The sequence below is a fragment of the Patella vulgata genome, chromosome 9, assembly GCF_932274485.2.
Source record: "Patella vulgata chromosome 9, xgPatVulg1.2, whole genome shotgun sequence".
Lineage (NCBI taxonomy): Eukaryota > Metazoa > Mollusca > Gastropoda > Patellidae > Patella > Patella vulgata.
The window spans coordinates 40,802,910-40,823,570 of record NC_065887.2 but is presented as its reverse complement, the minus strand read 5'-3'; the positions used below and the strand labels follow the sequence as shown (position 1 = coordinate 40,823,570).

Sequence of the window (20,661 nt, the reverse complement as noted above, 5' to 3'; positions counted from 1 at the left end):
CTGGCCCCCGGATCCATTCTCTTGATGTGATATTTGTTGTTTACATCTTGCAATGTCTGTGTAATTATCTTGTCCGCAGGTTTATCTTATCGGGTTGTCTGCGATATCACCTCGGTGGAAGTGGACGTAAAATACAACTAACTAACAATATTATCGGTTGTGTTTGGGTTGATTGTGATCCTCCTGCGTTTACTAATAAACTTGACAATTGTGACACCATAGGTATGGTATTTGGAAGTGGACATCTTAAAGACATCAGCAGTGCGATCTAACGCTAGTAAGTGTAAAAATCACGTAGATTGAAACACCGTCTAGGTCAAACGTCTCCCGGGTTAACACATGATGACTTTGTTCTACTCCAAACCTTTCAATCGCTCTCTTTGGAATTAAAATATTGAATTACTTGCTTCCCTTCAGTGGTATGAAAGGTCCATTCATTATTTCAAACCATCCTTGACGTGATTCTATAGACAGAAATAATTTCAAAGGGACCCGGGTTGGGAAAGATATCAAGAAAAGAAAATCAACAAGTGAAATTGATGGTGTAAATGACATAATAGACAACACAGCAATGAAAGTCACATCACTGTCTCCAGTTATTTGCAAGTGTTCGGTAACTTTCAGAGAGAGAGAGAGAGAGGGAGAGAAATGGGGTTTAACGTCCACTCGACACAAACTAGGTCATTTAGGGACTAACATATGGTTTAATTTTATTTCAATAATTCGCTTGCGCGTAGGGGTTTTTAGCAGTGGGAGGAAACCGAAGGACCCGGAGAAAACCCACGAGGTTGGACAGGCGACCCTACTCCTTGTCACGTACAACCGGGGATTCGAAACCACGCCAGTTGACTCAATGACAGGCTTTATGATACAGCACGCACGTGATAACCATTCGTCGGTAACTTTCAATAAATAAAGAATTCACGGGGAAATGGATGAAAAGAATGTGTTTGAACAGTCCTACCAATCTGCACGAGCCTAGGTAATGTGAGGAAAAAACCCAGGCCCCGTGAAAAAACAGTGGCGTGCCCGTAAAAGCACTGCTTGCCGGAAAAATGTCTCCGTCATATAGCACACAGCTCGTTTTCATTAACCCTGTTGGTGCAGAAAATTAGGATGTTACACCACATTTTATCCCATTACTTCTACCAGATGGGCTAATGTGACGACAAACCGAGTTCCCGTCAATATAGTGGCGTGTCCGTAGAACGACCATAAGGCCGTACCAACGCTGTCAGGGAAAAATGTCTCCGTTACATAGCACACTGCCCGTTTTCATTTTCCCGTTTGGTGCAGAATAGTGGAACGTTACAGCACATTTTATTTCATTTTTTAGATATGCATGGCGTACTTGTTGGCCAGTGAGTATAAACTCGCTGTTGTAATATGTGCAACATTAAGTCGAATTTAACCCCACATGTAATTTGAAATGTCTGACAAATCACAGATACATATTATCTTTTATCAACATTTGAAAACACAAACAGCTTAAGAAACTATGTTTCTCTCTTTAGTATTCCCTTAGCGTACAAATTTATTCAGATTAAGATATTTGCTATTGACAATTACCACGCCTACTGTTGCTATTTTGTTCTAATTTGTACGCTCGTAATTCATTTCGTTTAGAATTAGCCATGTAATGTCCATATAGCGGGAATGTATGGCACAGTAGATAACGTGATAGAATTATATGGTGCATCCTGCTTCATACACATTGTGATAAACTGAAAACGTAAATGATCTGATTTAAAAATGATCGGAAACCATCACTTTCAAAGGGAAATACTCAATTCAAGGAGAAATGGACGAAATGAATTTGGACTTAACGTCCTACTTTTCAACACAGACCGGTTTAAAAAATGACGGACATACGCCAAGCTGTTTGCTATGAGAGGAATTTTGCCCGGACAGCGGTGCTAATCTTATTTCGAATTTCAACTTCAAGAGAAGGACGAGACTCGATTCCTTGGCAAACCCCCCACCCTGTGTAAATCCCTAGGAACCTTCACAGACAATACTGAGATCAAACTCAGTATGTCCTTGATAGTAACAAGAACTTCAAAATGTTCATCCGCGACATCAGTGTTAAAGTCTCTTCACTGGTTTCCTGTCGAACCCCGGATTCAGTATAAAGTTCTGTCTTTAGTGTATCAATGTCAAAACGATCTCGCTCCCTTATATTTATCTGAACTTTGAAAAAATATAAATCCAAACGTACCCTCAGGTCGCATAGCAAAATTATACTTGCTGTTCCGAAAACAAAACGAAAACAATTTGGTGATAAAATTTTCAATCCTGCTGCACCTCGCCTTTGGAATAAGTTACCAGTAAACAGTAGAAAATCTCAAACATTCACAATCTTTAAGTCACAACTCATTTGTTTAAGCTCTATTATCCAGATTAGAAACAGATTGTTTTAGGTGTATTTTTTTTGACGAGAGACAACTTAAATGTGGCGGTTTGAGCATGCATAAAGCGCGTTACTAATATACATTATTGTTATTATTAGTGCACCAGTGCCCTATTTACTGAACCACCCTGGCTCAATCCTTCCATAACTGTGGAAAGATGAACATAAATAAGGGACGACATATCAGGGAACATGGTGACGACAAAATACGATCACATTAAACTGTAGACGTATAACAAATATGACGATTATTTACCTCTCCGTTGAAGAAACAGAAGATTAAAGCCACGAACACGCCCTGCAAGTAGAAGGGAAGAAAACAATCTTTCTTAATAAAAAAAAATCAATAACAACTAATGTTGGTTTCTTTCTTCTTTTTTTTGTTTCGTCTTAAATTGATATCCTGATTAACTTCTTAGAAAAAAATCCTTAAAATGTCAAAACCAGAAAACAGGCTGTCAATTACATGCTAAATACGGGAACTAGATAACATTAAAAATTCCAGTTAAGTTAATCATGTCAATTACATCAAATCCTGTAGACTGACTTGGTAGAAAACAGATAATATCCGCCATTTTGAAAACAATCATTTGGTTTTGAGTCCAAATTTATTTAAACCATTTAAGTTAAGAACTGTTCGATTAACTAAGTTAAGAACTACTTAACGTATGTCTATCTGTCATACTTTTTTCTTGGTAATAGATTCAATCAATTCCAATCATTAAACGAACTAGAAATCTGGTTTACCGCCCTATTGGCTAGTGATCACGGACAGACAACATACACTGCGAGGGAGCCACGGTGGCTCAGTGAGTAACCCCGGCTCGCTGAATTGGGGGTCCCCTGTTCAATCCCTGCGTTGACCGCATAAGTTGATCGTGATTTTCCGGCGAGCAAAATTTTCCATATGCCCTATCGGAGCAGAACAATAAGACGTTAAACCTTAATTTCATTTCCATGCAGTGGGTGTGCTATCACGGACAGGCAACCCTACTACTTGTCACGTACAGCCGGGAAATCGACACGCCAGTTGACTCAATGCCAGACCTGATGATTCAACACGAACGCGCTAACCATTCGCCCCCCCCCCCCCTCCTTCCAAATGAAATTTTACTAGTTTAGAAGGCACAGTAAACAGAATATGTAATTCTGTTTCGGGCTAGAATCTCCGTAGCAAATAAAATGAAGTTTTAAATACAACGTTACCTGATATGAAGTAATAAAGGCTGTAAAGATTTTGAAGATTTTCATGGCTTGGGGGTCATTATCCGGTCGGAAGGGAATGGCGAGATATTGTAGTCCCAATAACGGTATCAATATCAACACGGCCCGTACAGCTCGTCTAGAAAAATAAACAAATATTAAAAGTTACAAAACTTTGAGTGAGGCACAACCTTTGACTTAGCCCCAACTCTGACAAGGAAACGAAATGAAATGAAATGGTTCTGAATCAATCGGCCTAATGCAGTGTGGTATGAGGGACATTTTGGTCAAACAGCGGCGCTACGGATTAGTCTTATTTCAACAACCCATTCAGGGGTTTTCATATGTTAATAATGATCTAGAGAGGACTTCTATTTTCCTCCCGTCCATACGACTCGGCGATTTCCCTTTCAAGACTCTCCTCGTGCTATTCAATTAACAAAGGTCCATCTTCTTCATCGGTCCAGGTGGTACAGATCAGTGGGGGGTTAAACCCCATTCTATTTCATTTCCATAACAAAGATAGAAGCAGGGCCTGCTTCAAAAACAATCTTCTGTCCATAGTACAATTTGTCCAGTATAAAGTTAGTATATATTTCCCTATAGATATATCCTACATCATGTCCCCGTGAATTTAGTTAGCTAGATTGAACGATTGTTGGGTAATACCACAGACTATGGGCACATAAATCACGGCCAATTGATCATAATAAAAGGAACTTGGTAGATACTAGTACGGACATCTTGGGCAATAAACAAACACTTATCATGCAACACAAAAGTTTGAGATAATCCATTAAGATAATAAACCAGTATAATATTTGGTAGATTTACCAATCCAATTCATATATAACATTGATTTGAAAAAAAAACCCAACAATCGGTAGATATCCGAGGATTTAAAAGATTATCAACCTAAGATGTACAATTATTCGGTAGACATTCGAAAATTGGAGAACAGGGCTATATTCCAGTAAAAACAGAAAGCATAAACTTTCAGTTCAAACATAAAATTACAGTTGCCTGAGCGAAAATTATTTGATGTTTTATAACTAAATGAACTTTTATATTAAAATTTGTAGTTTTATGATTAGGATATTGATAGATGCTACAAAGCTTTAATATAGCTGAATAATCAAAATATTTCATTTTTTAAATAAGTTATGAATGGGGATTTTTTTTAATAATCAATCATCAGATACAAAGCCCATGGGGTTAATTAAAGGCAGCGAATCTATCAAACGAACGGGATAATGAAGATATATGGAAACGCAAATAGGAAAGAAATAATTAAAACAGCAAATCTATAAAACAAACGGTGAATTCGAAAAATGGCAAAACATTTTTAAAAGACATATATTTACGTTAGGTTCCCACTGTCGTGCGATGCAGTACAATAGGATTGTCCCTATGAACTGTTACGTGCAGATACGTTCGGATACGTTACGATACGGCCTATACGATTGCCACGACTGCCCTCAATATATAAGACCCGTGATAGTGGGAACCTAGCATATGCTTTTGCAATGCCAGAGAGTTGGGGGTTATTGTCAAGACAGTGGCGTTTTCACCCACTTGTCTTCTATTGCCAGCAGTCAAACGTTCTTTTACGTGCATGTCAGTGCCCTAACCCACAGACTGATAGTTAAACAAATCCAAAAATCGATCAAACTACACACCACATGGTCAGTCAAATTGAACACAAATACAGACTGAAAAGCATTCTATGGATAATATTTTTTTTTTTTTAAAAAAGTCTAGGTTGGTATCATCGATGTTCATGGGCAAAAATTAGATATTTAAAATAACTTTAGATATCATAACTTTTGGTTGAGCATTTAAGGCCTCAATGCGTATGTACAGTTTGCCTATGAAATACTTTCGGACCTTTTGGGAATACATTTGTTCTGGTTCATGTCTAAGGGTACTTCTAAAATCGCAATCACAAGTAAATTCCATGTCTAAAGTTAAATCCTGTTAATATTAATTATTACAAACCTGTTCTGATGGCTTTCGTTAGAATTAAAGGCCCGTAATTTGGACACAAGGATACGTAGAATGTTGACGACGAACAACAGATTGATCTGAAACAAAAGGAAATGAAAATGAAATGGGGTTTAAAGTTTTACTGCTCTGCTCCGACTGGGGTTAATAAAGACGGGAGAATCAAAGGGAAGAAAGATAATATAAATTAGATTATATCCACCAGATCATTAGTTGGTATTGAGACAATCAAACGGGGTTTGGTTTTCACTCTATACATGTAATTGACCCTTGAATTCCAAATATCTTGACTCAAAACTGGACTGCTTCTTTTGAAAACCTGAACCTTTAGACCCGTTTAGTTTGGATTAAAAATAAAAAGTTTACTTTAAATAAATCTTTTTAAATTGGGTATTTGTCGATATGTGACATTGTGGGTCAGCAGATGGGGCCCATTCTGTGTTCAACAGTCGACAGTTTTAAACAAACACTGAACAAACTGACTTCCGCTCTATATTTCGATAGGAATATTTATTGGTAAAGACTTATTGACACGCCCATTAGATTGAAGACTTTATTCGAACCTAACTGAAATGAAAGGACGTTGTTCAGTCACTATAAGAAATACTACATAAAGTCACACCCAATTCAAGACGTTAATTGGAACTAAATAGCTCAATTAAAGTCAACCTTAATGTTGTCCAATGTGTACTACCCACCCTGTTAATCCTCTAATCACCAATCCTGTGAATCATCTAATCACCCATCCTGTGAATCATCTAATCACCCATCCTGTGAATCATCTAATCACCCATCCTGTTCATTATCTAATCATCCACCCTGTGAATCATCTAATTACCCACCCTGCTAATCATCTAATCACCCATCCTGTTAATCATCTAATCACCCATCCTGTGAATCATCTAATCGCCCATCATGTTCATTATCTAATCATCCATCCTGTGAATCATCTAATTACCCACCCTGCTAATCATCTAATCACCCATCCTGTTAATCATCTAATTATCAACCCTGTGAATCATCTAATCACCCATCCGGTTAATCTTCTAATTTAAACCATCCTGTTAATCGTCTTTAATTACCCATCCTGTTTATACGCCGATACACAAAATCTACTGGTAGGTTTAATTGAAATAAACCATGTGTATTAGTATCGCTTTTATTTTTTTTCTCATTATTTTTTATTATTCCAGAGGCAAACCCGACACAACATTAATCATTGCAAATCTACAAGAGGTACCCTAATCACAAAACCGTGTAGTTTAAATCCGTTTAAAGACAATAAACCATCTTTGTTTCCATAATTCGTAAGGATAGGGAGAAACCGATGGACCTGGAGGAAAACCACAAGTTTCCGCGAGTAATCAATCTCCTTGTCATCTACACATCGGATGATGAACCACACACTAGGGTTCAATTTGAAAACATTTTTTGAACCTCTATCCCAGAATCATACGAACACACTAAACGAAAGTAAAGCGTTTAATTTGAACGAAGTAGAGCATTGTTTAAAAACCTATGTTTAATTACTGAAACGTGTTATAATTGATGGAGAACGACATCTGGAACAACAACATACGCCCCTGTTGTAATTACTTTGGAAGCAGTGCACGCTATTTCGTCATCAGAGATCCTTTCTATTATCACCATTGTAAAAAGAAAAATGTTTTGAAATGCATCACGTTTTTTCTTCCCTCTATCACTTTCTAAAAGCTAAGGAGTTTCTTAACCCTTTGAGCATTGAAGCAGAGAAGGTGTCAGTTAAAGCAATCGTTGTCTTTATTAGTTTTGACAGTAATAGGCCATTGTGGGTGTCTCATGATGCTGGCACCAATACGTGTCTTTCTCAATCAGTCCTCCGTGACTAAACAACCAGAATAATGATGTATTGATCTTAAAGGGAGTGATATGACACGGGATTAAAATCTCTTGATGTTAAATTAACCAAGTTGTGCAGATACTAACACATGGTTACGTTTTATGGTTAAATGTGCAGAAAGTTAGGGGAGGACACATAATTCAAGCGTTCATAGGTTCTGTTAAGTGCACACGGGTATATAGTGTATCCTTTTCTCACGGCTATACCTTGAGACTAACATATGGTTACGTTTTTATGGTTAAATGTGCAGAATGTTAGGGGAGGGAGAGAGAGAGAAATGGGGTTTAACGTCCACTCGACACAAACTAGGTCATTTCGGGACTAACATATGGTTTTAATTTTATTTCAATAAATCGCTTGCGCGTAGGGGTCTTTATCAGTGGGAGGAAACCGGAGGACCCGGAGAAAACCCACGAGGTTGGACAGGCGACCTTACTCCTTGTCACGTACAACCGGGGATTCGAAACAATGCCAGTTGACTCAATGACAGGGTTTATGATACAGCGCGCACGTGCTAACCATTCGGCCATCCAACCCCCTCCCCCCATGTTAGGGGAGGACACTGAATTCCAGCTTTAATAGGTTCCTTTACGTGCACACGTGATATAGTGTATCCCCTTGTTACGATTGTACCTCGGACATTTGAAAACTAAAATAAATGGTTCCATCTTTGATAGACATTTAGTAACATATGGCTGTTTTTATTTTTGTTACCAACAAAAAGGGGGAATGTTAAATGGGCACCGTAATTTCTGAATAAATGTACATCAGTAATTTGTGTTGCATTTTTATAAGGAAGTGAAGAGCTGCAAAAGAACACGTTTCATAATCGATCAATAATATTAACGATCTATTGGTCCAAATATCGAATATAATGTAATTAGATCGCGTCACTTCCTTCCTTAGAATACATTAAACAAATCTCGTTTCTTTGTTATATATATGTTGGTGCATTCGGAACGCATCCCAGTCTCTTTGCCACGCATACGTAGTGTCTTTAAATTGACATTAAAGAAAACAGACGCCAATCTGGTGAACATTTCCCTTGTCGGCACCAAAAGGTGTCAGCAAATTCCTTGCTGAGGTCAGACGATCCCAGACAACGATGCAATCGTTATTCGCAAGCATGTTGTGGCACCTTTAAGCTGACCTTTCGGAAAGCAGAAGGCAATCTAGCAGGTTTTGGCGCGTGTCGGTACCAAGAGGCGATAGTTACACACCGTGTTAAGGTAAATTATTGTATTATTGATATGGTGGATGGTATTTTTAGACCATTTATTATAGCAACATTGATCAAGACAGTCACCAGTCTAATAACAAAACAATATACTGTCTTCACCTTATTTATCCCAAAATAGGTTCACATGTCACGCATCAAACTGGTCTTATCACAGCCATCAGATATCCGCTGAAGTACCAGGATCGATGTTGGGACCAATCACTCACAGGGCTATCGACTAAAATGTCACGGGTTGCCATAAATAGGCATACATTTCGTAGACATTATCATTGTAGCCCTATTTGCTTGCATAACTTGGCAACCAAGATAACAAAGAGAGAGCGAAATGGGGTTTAACGTCCACTCGACACAAACTAGGCGACTCTACTCCTTGTCACGTTTTTATGGTTAAATGTGCCGAGGGTTAGGGGAGGGAGAGAGAGAGAAATGGGGTTTAACGTCCACTCGACACAAACTAGGTCATTTCGGGACTAAAATATGTTTTTAATTTTATTTCAATAAATCGCTTGCGCGTAGGGGTCTTTAGCAGTGGGAGGAAACCGGAGGACCCGGAGAAAACCCACGAGGGTGGACAGGCGACCCTACTCCCTGTCACGTACAACCTGGGAATCGAAACCACGCTAGTTGACTCAATGACAGACCTTATTATGCAACGCGCATGCGCTAACCATCCACCCCCACCCCTCCCCACAACCAAGACACTCAGATGCTAATATTCCAAAGGTTTAAATATAATAGCCAATGTTATCCATATAACTCTTAATGACTTCAAGTATAGGTTTAAAGATTGCCATCTTTTTCCTTTCAAAACCTGTCTGCACTCGACAGTCTACTTCACATTTTACAAGAGAGATCCTTTACAGATTAAACAACGTTCTGTTTTATAAAAGTGGACCAAAGAGGCATCATTTAAAGTCATAAGTGTGCAGAATAGCCCGATCTTGTCTTCATTTATATAGAGACGAGTGGGTGTTTTTTTTATATAAGAAAGTGATGTAGCACTTTATATCATTTCTTGTCTGTTCTAAAATGAAGTTAAATGAGGTTTAATGTCCTGTTTATTAACCAGGGTCCTGTTTCACGAAATTTTAACTAAGATAAAATCCAAATTTTAGTAGATACTTCAATTTTGATTGGCTAAGCACTACAATCAGTCTAATATTATCCAATCAAATTACTAAAATTTGGATTTTATCTTAGTTAAAATTTCGTGAAACAGGCCCCAGGATAACGAGGACGAATATATGCAAAGCGTTGTTTTATGTACACGAGACCCCACTGTTCTCTGCCAGGCCTTCAATCCTGTACTACGGGAAACCACGTCGGAAAATCCATAGGAAAATACTGGGCCACCACCGGAAGTGAACCCGCGACCTCCTGGTTATCAAGCTAGTTGTTATAGAATAGGTTCAATAAAAAATAAAATGAGCTTTAGTGTGTCTTATTATTCTGCATAACTAAGGATTGTAGTATGTGGCAATTTCTTTTAGGACATGGAGTGGCGTTTTCGTTTACTATTCATCGAATTGCAGCTTGCAAGGATTTTTTCACGTGGTGCACGTGCACGAGAACAAGTACACAAGCCATCCAAATGGCCATGACTTAGTCCTGGCACGGGGTGACGTCCCACATCACTGTCAGTTAGTGGGCGAGTGTCCTAATCAGTGATCCACCGTACATCCTGATTTCATAAACAGTGAGCCAAATACATTCATGGTTTTACTCTCTCGGAACCGGGGCAAACCTACTAGCTAGTCAAATAGCGACAGCGGTTTCGGAATCTTTGGAATTTCTCTAGGGTGTGTTGGTGCAGTTTGTGGTCTTCTGGTCTAAACCGTGTACTTTAGATCTTAAGGTTTATCAATGAGTCAAGTCGCTTTGGTTGCATAAGTGACAAGGAGTATGGTCAACTGCTCAATCAAGTAGCTTTTTTCTCGGCTCACCCGGTTTCCCGTCACTGCTAAACATCATGTTAGTTCCGAAATGACCCAGTGTGTGTTGAGTTGACGTAAACCCCATTTCGCTCTCACCCATATGTTTTTCAATACTTTATTCAACTTACCACGAGTGAGACAACACCAGGCCCCAAGGTAAACCACATTAACGACGATTGATTAAGCCAGCATCTGAAATAACAGAACACAGATATCAACAACCCGAGCAATAAACATTATTAATTAAAACCACTTTAAAATACAAAAATTATTGTCTTTTACAAAATTAAACACTTCCAGACCAATCGGCAGCGTCCCAGTTTCTGTACATAGTTATGGGTAAATAGTCCCAAAACATAACGTATTTATTGGTAAAGTAATATAATTACCACTGTTTGTCCTGCATTTTATACACGAGGAGCAGTCCATTTGCTGATTACACTATTTTGCTTGAATACACTATTTTGCCTATAACGTTTTTTAGGACTTCGAATTCTGTCTTATGGTTTGGATTGTTCGTAATTGGTTTTATTTTATTATAATTAGAATTTATCAGTCAAAAGAATGCGTCTCGCTATGGTCTTGATAAATTCAAGACAATACCAGCTCTGATGAGTTGCTTCTATTTTTAAAACGCCCGACCCATGTCGCTTTGATACAAAGACTGAAATGCAAGTAATATATGGTGCATTGTTTAATCCGACGTGGTCTTCTTCCACAGTAAATGGTATCGCAGACAAGAAGTAGGAGAAGAATACAATGCTACTGTCTGCTAGAAAATATTTGGTAATATCTTCATTAATGGAATCATCAATCATATGATTGCTAACTACATTTAACCACAGAAACTTGAATGACTACTTTCTACGTATGTAATTCAAGAAGAGGTATTATCACTTTCAGCAAGAAAAGAGCATCACGTTTTCCTGTTACACGAATTTAGGACGGAGAGACGGCGATCAATTGGTAACGGACAATGAACTAGTTCAGTCATCTAAGTATAACAGTTCTTCAAATAATACATTACACGTACGAAATTAAGCGCACGTTTTTGACCCCCCCCCCCCCCAAGCTGCCCCAACCACCTCCGCAATGGCTACTAGACTCATCAATAACATTGTTCTAAAGCAAAGCAAAATCTGACAGAAACAAAATGAACACTGGAAACATAATTATAGATTGGGTTTCTACGCAATCATCTGTTTCCTTGTCTTGGTAAAAAACATTACAAGACATACACCAAAATCAATTTGTATTTCGACATGGTTGTCATTTACGTAGGTATACACATTTCATCAAAATTGAAATTCAAACGAAAAAGAAACGGAACGCACTGGGTGGTTTTAATTATAATGACATAGTTGCACTGGAGTCAGTGTCTATACTTACTTTGAATTATCTTCCTCACTGGCGGCTCTGAATCCCAAATAAAACACAGTTGGGACAATTGGCAAAACTAATAAAAAAGAAGGGATAGTTGTTATACAATTTATTCAAGATAAGGAAAAAATCCAGTTAATCCAAATAAACGGATACCATAAATTAACCATCTTGCATATTATTTACAAGTTTCAAAAATACCAAGTTTTGGTGTTGACGAGACGTTAATCCTCAACTGAATCACCGTTCATTGTATATTGTATGATTATTCTAAATGAACATTCCATGCCTTAGTATTCTAAATGATGACATAAAAAGGTACATTATTATGAAACAAATTTTCAGAAGAATATTACTCATCTTTCAATTCTCGATATATGGATATCCACGGAAATGCAATATGTTCAGTTCAAAGTAGATCAACACGTGCAAATATCTCGAATTTTGATTGAGATATCCTCGTAATAAATAGTGGTGGGGCGAATGGTAAGCGCATGCACGTTCTGTCATAAGGTCAGTCATTGAGTCAACTGGCGTGGTTTCGATTCCCCAGTTGTACGTGACAAGGAGTAGGGTCCCCCGGTTTCCTCCCACTGCTGAAGACCCCTGCGTGCAAGCGAATTATTGAAATAAAATTGAACCGTGTGTTAGTCCCGAAATGACCTAGTTTGTGTCGAGTGGACGTTAAACCCCATTTCCTTCTCGTGTTAGAGAAATCCATGAGGTTGTTCAGGTGACTCGATATTAGCGATAATGTACTGCATTACACTCGTATTTATTGCAACATACTCTAGTACACTCATATTACTAACATACTCTAGTACACTCATATTACTAACATACTCTAGTACACTCATATTACTAACGATACCAAATGAAATGAAATGGGGTTTAAACTCCTACTGTTCTTTGTCTCGTTAGATTCACCATATGTTTGGCGCAATATAGCCCGGTTGGAGTTGACGTGCCATTAAACAACATTTTATTTCATTTCATTTCATTTCCTACTGTTCTGTTCCAGCTGGTCTAATGAAGAGGGGCATAATATGCGTTTTAGTGTGCTATGAAGGACGGAATTTTGCTCGGACATATCGAATTCCATCCGAACGACTAAATGCTATCCTTTGCCAGGCCTTCTGTCCTGCACCACTGACACGAGAAACCTCGCAGGAAATTCCCAATGAACTTTCTGGGCCAACATCTTACTAATTGAACCACCGTGGCTATTTCTAGCAATGCACTCACTCGCCATTGATATTTCTAGCAATATACTGTATTACACTGATATGTTCAGTGACATGTTCAAGTTATAGTAATACCAATCTTTGGTAATATATTGGAAAAATAAAACAATGTACACATTGTAAGGGGATATGGTTCAGCGTGTGATCATAGTTAGTATATACAGACCCCAGCCAATCACGGTGCAGATCCACAGAAGTTTCTTCTCTTTAGTAAAGGCGATGACAATCAGGGTATGTAGATAGAATCCCTCACAAAACATCCAAAAATAATTGCATATAGTCATAAACTGTGTTATTATATGTAATGCTATACACCACGCCTGCAATTAAATAATTACATTTAGTCATAAACTGTGTTATGGCATGTGATGCTATGCACCACGCCTTCACCCAAGTAATTACATTTAGTCATAAACTATTTCATTTTTGTATAATTATATTTAGTCACGATTATTACATATGACATTATATACAACACTTGAACTTATAATAAAATTAAGGTTAGTCATCAACGTAGACCTAGCAGATTGCTGGGTGGGGGGTGTAAAGTCGGTATATCGCCCCAGGGTCCGTGAATATGTATTTACGTCGGCATGATCAGTATTTGTGCCACAGAGCCCCGTGCCTTACTCCGACTGTGTGTGGGGGGGGGGTGTAATTAGAAGCCCTATTTTGTGCAATGTCCTTGCAAAGTGGGGGTTGGGGTGGGGGGGGGGGGTAAGCTTACTCTGGTACATAAAAATTCGGTCGGTAGCCCTGTATCAACTATTGTATGTAATCACATCTCTAACACTATATACGGCGAGTACACATTGAGTCATAAACTGAATTATTAGATCAAATGCTATGCATAAATGAATAATTGATGTTATTATATTCAGTGGTTTATTCGAGGATATAACTATATTAGGAAGTCAACAGTGTTACTTCACTGTGTGCAACACATAACACGTGCTTTACTATTAATTATGTTTGATCACATTCCATCATCGTTATTAGCTCGTAAATAAAATACGAAATCGAGTAGATGATATCGACGATGAATGAATGAATAAATAAATAAATGAAATATGGTTTAACGTCGTACTGTCCTGCTCCAACCGAGGTAATGAAGACGGGTATACCCGATGCAGTGTGCTATAACGGAAATTGGAATTCCAACTGCCAAAGAGTTATTTACGTAATGGGACCTATGTTTTTCGTCCAATCCGAACGACTAGATATCCCTTGCCAGGCCCTACGCCCTGCACCCCTGACAAGGGGGAAACACACTGGAAGCTCTCTCAACCAATACTAGTTAGCGATCCAGCACCTTATCCACTGAGCCACCGTGGCCTCGACCAAGAAGAAACGAACTCGCTTTAAATGCGAAAAGCGATCGGCATGATTGAAAGTTAATTAATTTCAATGATAGTTGGATATTTTGGAATACCAACTGAAATTGATATTTGAATATTTGGAAGTCTGTGGAATACTTACAGAATTGTTATCCATATTTTCTTTGTTCATTGGAATCAAAGTATAATATAAAATCCAAAACATGCCGGCCAGGATGAAAGATAAAAATAGATGCTGATGTATAGTCACTCGAGTACATTTTAATTGCCTGGAAAATGCAAAAACAAAATCCAGCAAACCATTAAAATCACATTAAGGGGATAATTACATGTTGGCTTTGGGACTTGCTCATTCATAATATTTTAATATGTACTTACAAAATACAAAATCTGATGGGAATTCACAAATTGTACGTAATATATACAAAACTTGTACGTAATAAATACAAAATCTCACACAAGTAAACAAATTGTACGTAATAAGTAGTAAATCTCAAGTACAAAACACATGGGCCATAAACGGGGTTCCATGGTGTTTTCACCGGAACAACACTTTTCCTATGGCTTTTCAAATATCCTATATTTATAGGATATTTAATAGAACCATTATAGGTCCTGGTGTTATACAACGAGTTTTAAAAGTGTATAAAATTTCGATGTTAATAGTTTATAGATGATGAACTAAACTGACCCATAGACAAATAACAGTATACAGAAGGTATTATATTGAACAGCTTCTATTATTAGTTAATATAACTTAAATGGTTTCTGCTTCTTATGAATTTAAAGAATCTTACAGAATTTTAGAAATAACCCAGTTAAGTGACCATGGCCTATTTGGGGAATGCATGTGCAAAGAAGCCGTGGGGAACCCATTGGGGAAACCATGAGACAACTACCGATGGATGTCCCCAAACTCCACGTATAGAAAACCTAACATTTTAAATGAACAACGGCACAAAATTTGTTAGTATTTTCCAATTCGTTTGTCCAGTTCGTTTTTTCGTTGTCTGCATTTTCCTCAACAGTTGCTAAAAGTGACCCACTGCCTAGGATTGTTATTATGCAGCGACATTTTCCTTTTAATTGCAATCCGCAACTCCCATACTTTGCTTCTCGTGTAATTATGCGACATTCTGACATTCTGAGAGAGAGAGAGAGAGAGAGAGAGAGAGGGGGGGAGAGAGAGAGAGAGAAGGAGAGAGAGGGGAGGGGGTAACGTCAATTAATTACAACCTGGGTCATTTCGGGACTAACATATGGAACAATTTAAATTCAAACATTCGCTTGCTCGTGGGTGTCTCCGGCAGCAGGACAGACCCAGATGAACTGGAAAGAACCCACGGGGTTATATGGTCGATCTCACAGACAATATATGACCATATGGCTGTCCAACACTTCGACGTGATCCAACAAATCCTGCCAACTGTTTAGACATGTTTTGATTATATTTATAGCATGAACAACCCGGATAAAAGAAACGTAATAATTCACATGATTGTAATTAGATAGTATAGTTGAACATTCCATAAAAGAAGCTGACATTTCTTTATCGTGGACTGTGTTTATTTCTAGACATAAAGTCTCTATATGTGTCAGGACATAGCCAATATCTGAAATCCGTTAACTTTGCACTATATTTTTGTAGCGTCGAGATAAGTTTAAAAATATATTCTCAAAATCATTGGAGTGTATTCATATGCGGTTGATATAATAGAACTACTTCTGGGTCATTCAGATACTTAGCTAATGAGTAGCCCTGGGGGATGAAATTTCATTAGTCCACATCCCGGAAGACGATGGTTGGAAATGGAGGAGAGGATATGATGAATTGTGACGCATCTTTTTCAGACGTTACTTAAAGGTGCGAGAGAGAGAGCAATGAGGTTAAACGTCCACTTGACACAAACTAGGTCATTTCGGGACTAACATATGGTTTGATTTTATTTCAATAATTCGCTTGCGCGTAGGGGTCTTTAGCAGTGGGAGGAAACCGTAGGACCCGGAGAAAACCCACGAGGTTGGACAGGCGACCCTACTCCTTGTCACGTACAACCGGGGATTCGAAACCACGCCAGTCGACTCAATGACAGACTTTATGATGCAGCGCGCGCACGCTAACCATTCAGCCATCCACCCCCCCCCCCTTACTTAAAGGTGACATGGCTGATGTGGCGTTAACTTTAGTTACAGAGTATATTATTTCTCTTCTTTTAAGAAATGAAATGAAATGAAATGGGGTTTAACGTCCTACTGTTCCGCTCCTTCTTTTAAGAAAAAAGAACTGATAATCTGTATTTATTAAAGGGCATTATGGAAGATTAGATAAAGAGCTGACAGTTCTCAGTATAATAGTTACAAACTAGATAATGTAAAGGGAATATGCCAAACATTTCAGTCAAATTGATTCACTCTGAACGGAGATATTAGCGATTGAATATTAGGCATAGCCTCGATCATCATTACTAAATTATGTACGATAAAAAAATTAGTCTCGATTATCCATTTTTGGATTTAATCATCAATGAGCGTTGAGCAGCAGAACTGATTCAAATCCAGTGAAAAAACTACACATAAGATGGCATTGAGAGTTAATTAAGGTCTTTTCTTGTTAATAACTATCTAATTAATAGTTTATATAACATTCCAGACCTAAAGAAAGGCCTATATTGGCAGATTTAGTTCTTACATAATGTAGGTTTAAGTTTGTAACATGGCGACTGGTATGGTAGTGTTAGACAACTTCATTCTTTACATCAGTATTTTGTTCATAGCCTAACGGTCTAGGTTTCATACTAACCAAGCGGTCCGGGAACTAAGACGTGAAACTTCATTTTATTTCATTTCATTTTACGATGTATATTGAATCGACTATACCGGACGGAGCGGGGGGGGGGGTTAACGCGTGGTGTTGCATCATAAGGTCTGTCATTGAGTCAACTGGCGTGGTTTCGATTCCCGACATGTGCGTGACAAGGAGTAGGGTCGCCTGCCAACCTCGTGGGTTTTCTCCGGGTGACACGGTTTCCTCCCACTCCTAGAGACCTTTACGCGCAAGCGAAATATTGAAATCAAACTGAACCACATGTTAGTCCTGAAATGACCTAGTTTGTCGAGTGGACGTTTAACCCCATTTCTCTCTATATATATATATATACTGTACGCGGGTCTTTAATATCAAGATATAAAGGTTACTAATTCAGTCCAAGAAATAAATCATCGTAATTCGTGTAAGAAATGGTGAATAACTATGACAGTGTGTAATTGTTATAACGGTTAATGGCTATCATATACGACTACACGAGTTTCATTGATGACATGACTATTGATCTGATGGGTCCAACAGGGTCATAACGTACATGTACATATCATTACTGTTCACTTGTCATAACAATGCTTCTAGTTGCTATCTCAAAATACCATGACATGTCAGTAACTCGGCTTACACTAACCCATGTAGTAAGGGGTGGCTAGGGTTCTAGACCCTTGATTACAATATACAGTATTGGAATCCAGGACTGGGCCAAGTAGAACCTCACGATTATGTCTGCTGAGTGCAGGGTCATTCATGCAATTCAATATACCACATGATACGACAAACCGTAGTCTACATACAGTACTAGCATTTTAAAGCGCAGACCCCAGAACCCCATACTGCACACAGCGATCTATCTACGTCATACTTCGAGAATACATCACTGCCCTAAATACCGTCCATTTAAAACGCTCACGTGATCATTTCGAGGTGGGACGCCTACTGCTTTGTGCACCCGAAGCACGTGGTTTATGTAAACAAATGTCAAGTTAGCAAAACGTCGACTTCTGCCACTCCTGTGAAAGCGATATATAATATGTGCTAGTGGGTAATATTGCAATACAGACTTTACCACTGTAAACGGTCTTTACAGTTTCAATCTGTTTATCTTTCAAAACAAGGTTAGATACTCCTAAAACCGCTTATGTGAAATTATATTTCATGGGCGCCGCCATATTGGGGGACTGGATGGCTGAATGGTTAGCGTGTGCGCGCTGTATCATAAAGTCTGTCATTGAGTCAACTGGCGTGATTTCGATTCCCCGGTTGTACGTGACAAGGAGTAGGGTCGCCTGTTCAACCTAGGGGGTTTTCTCCGGGTCCTCCAGTTTCCTCCCACTGCTAAAGATCCCTACGCGCAAGCGAATTATTGAAATAAAATTAAACCATACGTTAGTTCCGAAATGACCTAGTTTGTGTCAAGTGGACATTAAACCACATTTCTCTCTCTCTCGCCGCCATATTGAATAATTAGTGGACTATTTCGTGACTCTGCTCTGATCAGTTTGACATCTTTCATACACACAACGGCTAAATAATCATATTTAATTTCATTCAATATGAAAATAGAAGAGAAATAAATACTTCTAAAAATGACTAAAAGCATACTCAGTGTTTTCGACTAAAATCGTCGATGTAGGAATTAAAATGTCGGTTAATCAGGTTAGGGCCTGTTCTCAGGCGGAACTAGCTGTAGACAGGCAGCCTAAGTTTGGGATGCTCAGAACCCGTGACAATTGATCAAGGGTAGACTGAAAAGTACCGGTGGTAATTAGACAGGAACGCCACTGTAAGGTAAAATTCACCTCCCTAGCATACTACACGTGACCGAGGAAAATAAATATGTACATGTTAGTCTTAAACTGATCGGGATATTAAACTCAATCCCTTTCTCCAGACAGTAAAGACCATGCCAGTGATGTTTAATTTCTTACACCTACTTTCAATATTCTGGATATATATTCAAATGAATACATATCTATGTTTGAAATGTAAACTCATCACCAACTCATCATAAGAATAAAATATAATATGAAAATTGCATGTTTTATATATTACTATAATCAGTTAAATATTAACTTCGCAAGTTTTATATATTACCATAGTAAGTTGTATTTATTACCATGGTAAGTTTCTTATATATTACCATTTGTAAGTTTGAAATAATTATCATTGTAAGTTTGAAATATTACTGTTACAAGTTTGAAATAATTATATTATCAGTTGGAAATATTAACGTTGTAAATTTGAAATATTTAAACATCGCAAGTTTTATTAACTATTATAGATGTAAATTTCAAATATTATCATTGTAAATTTCAAATATTACCGTTGTAAGTTTTAAATATAATCATTGAAAGTTTCAAATATTACTATTACCAGTTTCAAATATTTACATTGCAAGTTTCAAATATTTACATTGCAAGTTTCAAATATTACCATTGCATGTTTCAAATCATTGGACATTACCATTGCAAATTTCAAATAATTATCGCAAGCTTTAAATATTACTATTGAAAGTTTCAACTATAATTATACCATAGTAAGTTTTAAATTTAAATACTACCACTACAATATTCAAATATTACTGTGGTAAGTTTTAAATATAACCATCGCAAGTTTTAAATATAACCATCGCAAGTTTTAAATATTACCATTGAAAGTTTCAAATAAAATTATACCATGGTAAGTTTTAAATATTACCATTACAAGTTTCAAATATAACCATGGTAAGCTTTAAATATAACCATCGCAAGTTTTATATATAATTATCATTGGAAGTTTTGAATATTACCATTACGAATTAATGATCGAATGTTATCATTGTCCGTTTTAAATATTGTATGCATCGGGGTAACATTAGACTTTTCACAATTTTGAATTTCGGTTTGACAGTAAGATTTATCATTGAAGTACCTTCTTAAGAGAAATAAAATCAAGAGGAAAAATTGCTGGCTTTGGGATAATTATGTTATTGGAAATAACTGGTCTCGCGCTCAATGACAGTTCTTAGCCTAAGATGACTGTTTGTGGAGTAACCTCGGTGTAATCTGTTTAGACGTAATGAAGTCTTATTAGCGGCTTGATGTTATCTTTACGTCGTTAATCATGTACTTAGTTTAGAACCAGTCACCTAAATTGATGTTAAGATTGTCATTACGGTTTGAGGTTATGGCTTTTGTTTTGATCCGTAAAATAGTCCCTCGTAATTTATA

At 37.7% G+C, this 20,661-nt stretch overlaps 1 protein-coding gene across 1 annotated transcript in view; it reads right to left on the bottom strand.

Annotated features, from left to right (window-relative positions):
- The window catches only part of LOC126831955 (calcitonin receptor), a 174,339-nt gene that overhangs the window by 7,337 nt on the left and 146,341 nt on the right, over positions 1–20,661 (bottom strand). Inside the window, exons 6-12 of the mRNA XM_050562620.2 lie at positions 14,774–14,900; positions 13,461–13,614; positions 12,060–12,126; positions 10,799–10,862; positions 5,612–5,697; positions 3,617–3,752; positions 2,667–2,708 (exon numbers count right to left, since the gene is read on the bottom strand). Of these exons, the coding sequence (XP_050418577.1) occupies positions 2,667–2,708; positions 3,617–3,752; positions 5,612–5,697; positions 10,799–10,862; positions 12,060–12,126; positions 13,461–13,614; positions 14,774–14,900 (676 nt within the window). The remainder of the gene's footprint in view (positions 1–2,666; positions 2,709–3,616; positions 3,753–5,611; positions 5,698–10,798; positions 10,863–12,059; positions 12,127–13,460; positions 13,615–14,773; positions 14,901–20,661) is intronic.